Source organism: Aythya marila (genome assembly GCF_965140915.1).
Source record: "Aythya marila genome assembly, chromosome: 4".
Taxonomy (NCBI): domain Eukaryota; kingdom Metazoa; phylum Chordata; class Aves; order Anseriformes; family Anatidae; genus Aythya; species Aythya marila.
Genome location: NC_139045.1, coordinates 30,526,382 through 30,532,381, shown reverse-complemented (window position 1 = coordinate 30,532,381; position 6,000 = coordinate 30,526,382). Strand labels below are relative to the sequence as shown.

The following is a 6,000-nucleotide window of genomic DNA, read 5'->3' as shown; positions in this document are numbered from 1 at the left end:
TAACTTCAGTTATTTTTTACCTCTCTGCTGTCTTTTTTTTGCTTAGAAACAACAAGACATAAATAATTACAGTAAAAAAAAACAAAAACAAAAACAAAAACAAAAAACAAAACAAAAAAACACCCTGAGAGGATCACTTCCAGAATGTTCTGTGGAATTGTGGATGTAGAAACCTTGGCTCACCTTGAGGCCATGAGGAGTTACACTCCTCAGAAAAACCTGACTGAAAAATTTCATCCTCAGGCAACAAAATCTTCAGAGGAAGAAACTAAAATGTTATAACAGGAATTTTAAGTACATCAGGAGACTGTAGTCATCAGCAGCATTGCTCTTGCCCTCTTCTGCTGCATTTACCCCAGTGCCGCTGGCCCAGCCCGGCCTGGCCCACCCAGGCCTGCAGCAGCGGCAGTGCAGCCCTGCTGCCCACACCCCCACCACCCCTTTGATTTTACCTTAGTCCCACCTCTTCCCGCCTACTATTGGAAATTACCAATTTTATTTTTTTCCACACCAGCGTCCCTGTGCTGTCAGAAGGGCGTCTTCAAAACTTCTTGAGACTTTTCTGGGTGCAGGCCCCTGGCAAGCCCGGCCGGCTTGCTGCACAGGGGCAGGGTGCAGCAAGGCCCCCCGCCATCAGGCCCCCAGGGTGAATTATCCATGCTCGGGGGGGGCAGCTGCTCTATTAAACAGGAAAGAGAATGTAGCACAAAGCAGGAAAGCTTCACCCTTCATTGCTTAGCTTGTTAGCAGGTTTCCCAAATCCTGTCCTTTAAAACAACTGCATCCACTATGTGTCCCAGCTGTCCTGGAAAACGAGAGTGTGCCCCAGCACATGGCAGGTGTGCTGCGCTTCCATGTTCTTTCCATGCCCATGATCCCTTTCCAGGGGTGGCAGCAGGTCCCAAAACCTATAGCTCACACATCTGTCTCACACACGACTTGCTATAGTCCTCCATGCACTAGACAGTGCACTAGACTAGCAGTGGCACTGAGAAGACACAGCTTCAACATGGAGCTGAGGATGGAAAGAGCTCAGTAGGGATTGGCACAATAATGGCAAGTAAGAGCGATGGTGATTTTGGGTGACATTAGAGAGAGTGCTGGGAATGGGGATGTAAAGAGCATGGGGATAACAAGTTCAGATGCAGCATCGTTGGGCCTACAGCAAGCAGCTGGGAAGGAAACTGGCACAGGAAGTATGGGCAAGGAAGGAAGCGAGCCAAAGGCAGGAGGCAATAAAAGAAATACTTGTCACTTTTGGAAAACATTGCCCCCAAATCCTCTATGCTTCCAGCAGCTGCCCATTCCTCTGCTTCCACTAAATACCTACCCCAAAATGCATGCCATGCCTTCTTTCACTAGCAAGCCAACCGACTGGATGAGACCTCCTGCATTTCTTACAGCAGAAATTTCTGTAGGGGAATTACATTTTTCAGTTCTTCTAATGAATTATGGTACCAGAGGCTATAATTTCTGCTTTTATCCCAAATTGCTTTTTAAAAAAGCTTTTGACATCACAAAGAAATCACAATATTAATCTTAAAAATAAATAAATAAATAAATAAATCTCTTCAAAACACTTTATTCTGGTCAGGGACTCAAAATTCAAGTAAACCACATTTCCTGTGTGCCCACAATCTGCATTCTGAAATAGGGCTAATGTTCAGACTGGATAATTATATGCTGCATTTACACCAGATATTTGTCTTACTCAGTAGGAGACCAAGGGTGAGGTAAAATAGGCCAGTAAGATAGAATCAGATTTCACCTGAGAATTTTCCAGAACTGGTATCAGAAAGTCATACCAACATGCAAAACCACCATCAAAATGCATTTTCATAATAGAAACAATAACAGATGTTAATTCTAATTGATGGCTTCTCATCCACACACTTTTTAACATTTTAAATGTTTATACAAACACCACCACATTCTCCCCCACCCCTTTTTTTTTCTTTTTTTTTTTTTTTGTCTCAGAGTTAAGCAGAATCAATAAAACAAGTGAAAATCTTGAAAATAGAAGACTTTCATTTTTTAACTGACTTTCAAACTAAGTAGAGAATCACCCTCTTCACTTTTTTCTATTTTTGTGTATTGACCAGATACAAATATGCAATCACACAAACATATATTCTCCCAAAATTAGCATTATTACTTTATTTGGTGATTCATTACAATCTGCAAATCCAATAGTCAAAAAAAAAATAAACTAGGCATAATGTTAAAGCATTTTACAAGCAAAATACTTTACTGTTTTCTTTTCAATTTGCATAGGGTGGGATAAGTGTATTGGTTAAAGGATACAAAGTACAGAAGAAATAAAACTGTATTTCATCAAACTGTACCAAAGTGTTATGATCCTGTGAGTGAACAGAATTTAAACAGCTATAAATGTCAATGGAAAACCATACACTTCAACATTAACAAGGCTGCCTTCCCATGACCGTGATGCATCACGAAGGCTGTAAATCACTGAGCTTCTTATGTCGTAGATCGTCCTACTTAAAAGAAATTAAACAGTTAAACAAGCCAGAATGCATCTATCTATGCTCATTTCTTTTCTACTGGAACAAAGGCCAGAATGGAGAGAGGGAATTATTAACATCAGCTTCTGAAACCACTTACAGTAATGTCTTTCTCTTGTATATTCAGTATCACGGAGCTAACAAAGCTTTGAGCTTCATCCACACATCTCTGTTTATTATTACTGTGCTTCCAGGTTAAAAAAAAAAAAAAAAATGTATTTTTTCACTGTGTAGCAACAAACTGTAAAAATATAGTGCTCCTATCCCATTTTAACCACATCTCTGTTCCTTCAACTGTACAAATCTGGCTTTAAAGTTTCACAAAACTAAAAAATAGTTGATCTAGGTTGTAATAAAAAAGAATATTAAATACCTTTGGTAAAAATAGATATATTTAACAAGTTTAGAAAAGCAAATAGTTATATCGTCAAAAGGAGAGTATAAAAATGTACACGATAAAAAATAACAAACAAACAAGAAATCATCGGCCATAGTAGTAAGAATAAAGGCGCTGTTCTTTTCAACGTTTGCTTCCTTAGCTCATGTTATTGTCCAGTCTTCTTTCTAAAAGGCAGGAGCTTTGCTAGAGCATATGGAAAAATCCAGTCTTTCCTACCAGCATTAGACAAATTAAGTTTAATTCGGTACAAGACAGTCTGTTATAAACCAAGTTTATAAAACAGAGAATGCTTTGAGTACATAGGAGTTGTTGAACACAAAGAAAGATTTCAGATGTTTTCAGCCAGAGGCTAGATGTACTGGAGCTGTAGAAATGAGCCAGCCTGCAGGATCAAGTCTCCATGATGTGAGCCTTCTAACTTTATTTTTCTCCTAAATTATAAATCCATGTATTGTCAAAAAAAAACTGTGGGGGACAAAAACAATACATATATTTTAAATCCCTCATTGATGCCTTTCTCCCATCATTTCACTGGGCCTCCAAATAGAGCTGTCACACAACATATATTCCCAGTTTGGCTTCTCCTCTTTTTAGAGCTCACTGTAAATCTTGAAGATGGAAGATCCCCAAAGCAAACAACTGAGATTACAGAAGGAGATAATGCACAAGCCCCATAATAGAATCAGCCATTGATTGAATGTGCTTCAAAAGAAAAGAGCACAATTAAATCATGTTTATCCTTCAGTATTCCCTTTGCACACACAGTCACACTCCTCATGGTGTTCCAAGGGTACATCTGTCAATGATTTATGCAATCCCCGAACACCAGTCCTTGGCTTCAGCTGAAGAACCTGAAGGAAAAGAAGGAAAGCATCAAGAGAACAGCAAGTGCTTTATCAGACACCTAGACTATGAGTTAGACTGCAGTGGAAGCACACAGGATGACAGGAAGCAAGAAATTGGCTTTCCTCAGCTGAATTTCTACATTTATTCCACCCACTAATTTTTATTTTTGCTTTTACATCGATTCCTTCACAAAAGTGATTAAAACATGTTGAACAGATACTTGCTTGTATCAAAGAAAAGAGTCTTGCAGTTTCATATTTCTACTTCATTAACTTTAAAGGCTAATAATACAGTTAAACCAAATGAATTGTTAGGTAATTCAGTTGTAAATAATTTTAGTTATAACTTTATAACAATAGAAATGAGACAGATACCTCTTCCTTCTTGGAGTTTATATTTACCAGTAGAGAAAGTTGAACAAGGAGGTGTGGTTGTGATGTATCCAAACTGCACCGGTTAACAAATACCTCAGAAATGACTTAACAGTTCCACAGAAAAGTACTTTAACAAGAAAGATACCTTTTCTTTTTATGTAACTCCTCATTAACAGTAGTTTAAAAAAATATATTTACTATAAATGCAGCACAATGTTAAGATATATATTGGCACATTCCTGTAGTAAAAAGAAATTATTTAATTTGCTTTTAGTATTTCCAAACATGCAAATTAAAAAAAAAAAAAAAAGTGCATACCTCATGATATTTTTTGGTGACTTTTGTTGGTACACATTGGCACTCATTGCAACTCTGATGACAACAGGCACAGTTTCCACCACAACGTTTAACCAGAAGACACAGTGGCCAGAAAATGGTGTCAGTTCGCTTCAGCTCCTCCCTCAGTGACACTGAGAAGTTGCGAGGGGTACAACTGTACAGTCGTACTTCCTCCTTTAGGAGGTTCAGATCAACCACTGCAAAGAGATAAACAAACGGGTGCTTTTCTGATTCATAATACAACTTCATGGGTGGTAATCCAACTTGAACACTGCAAAACCCTTGAGGAAAACTCAATTTTGTGCAGGCCATACAAGTTCAGCACACAGGTGTAATACTGCAGTTGTATGAATAATATAAAACCTAAATTGAAAGATCTTTGTTTAGGAGTATTCAACGATTATTTCATAACTCTAGAGGGGTTGGTTCACATTAAATAAAATAAGCTTTGTCTGCTTTGAGTGTTTTTTGAGTGTTGCTATTCTATATTAATTATGGATTGGAGAAACACACGTGACATTTAAGAACACTACAAAACTTCAAACACATTTTTGAGTTAGTTTGCATAAACCATTCCAACCTCTCCCCCACTAAAAAAATGTCAATTACAACTTTTTTTCAAGGGTGGTATAAGTATAATTAAGTACCTCTTGGATATAAATACTTTCTCACTTCTGTGGACAAAGAAATTTAAGAAGTTATATCATCACCACTGAATACTGTATAGAGAACAAATAACTGTCCAAGTATGTGTTACTAATCTTAGTATACACCATTTTTCAGAGGACCCCTTCTCCTTCATAGTAACGTATATATGAATTTCTGTTGCTTTTTAGGCTTTGCCTTCATTTCATGTGTCTTAAAATATTGCTCCTCTTTCTAGGCACCTCCCTTGCAATACAAAATAAAGTTATTCATATATGGCACCAGTTTCCCTATAATCTGGTTCCACTGTATCATGCTAGACTTTCACTATATCCAAACTGTTAGTTCATTAAAAGATCAAAAAGAGGGCACACTACTTTAGGTTCCCCTTAGCTGCATAGCCTAGAAATAACAAACCTTGAAAGAGGCATTTAAGACTGAAAAAAATTGGGATTGGTTTAGTGAAAAAAAAAAACCTACATCTTTTAGCTTTGTGAAAATCAGTGCAACTTAATTTCTTTCGAAAAAGCCAGACTAAAATTATCATGATGTGGCATATTTCATCTGAACCACTTCTTTCCAAACCTATCACCGTTAAGGAACAGAAGTAGTGTCCAGTTCACATGTGCATTCCAACTGGTTAGTATGATTTTATCTTCCTGAGCAAAAAGAAAAAAACTGAAACCCTATGGTGATACGGCTTTTGAGACTGTGAAAATATATGTCTTGAAAGAGCAGAGAGTTTGAAGCCAGCTGCTTCTGAGCTAACTCAAGAATAAGCTAGGAATATAAAATAACACAGGGCAGTTTAAAAATCATATTATTAACCAGTAACATTATTTCAGAAATCCTTTGTAGTTATTGCTAATAG

General features: G+C 37.4%; 1 protein-coding gene across 2 annotated transcripts in view; it reads right to left on the bottom strand.

Annotated features, from left to right (window-relative positions):
* Positions 1-1,603: 1,603 nt before the first annotated feature.
* Positions 1,604-6,000, bottom strand: part of PDGFC (platelet derived growth factor C) — a 119,635-nt gene continuing 115,238 nt past the window's right edge. For both annotated transcript variants that reach the window (XM_082758776.1, XM_082758775.1), the window contains exons 6-7: positions 4,464-4,681; positions 1,604-3,776 (exon numbers count right to left, since the gene is read on the bottom strand). In XM_082758776.1, coding sequence (XP_082614902.1) covers positions 3,660-3,776; positions 4,464-4,681 — 335 coding nt within the window. In that variant the 3' untranslated portion in view covers positions 1,604-3,659. The remainder of the gene's footprint in view (positions 3,777-4,463; positions 4,682-6,000) is intronic.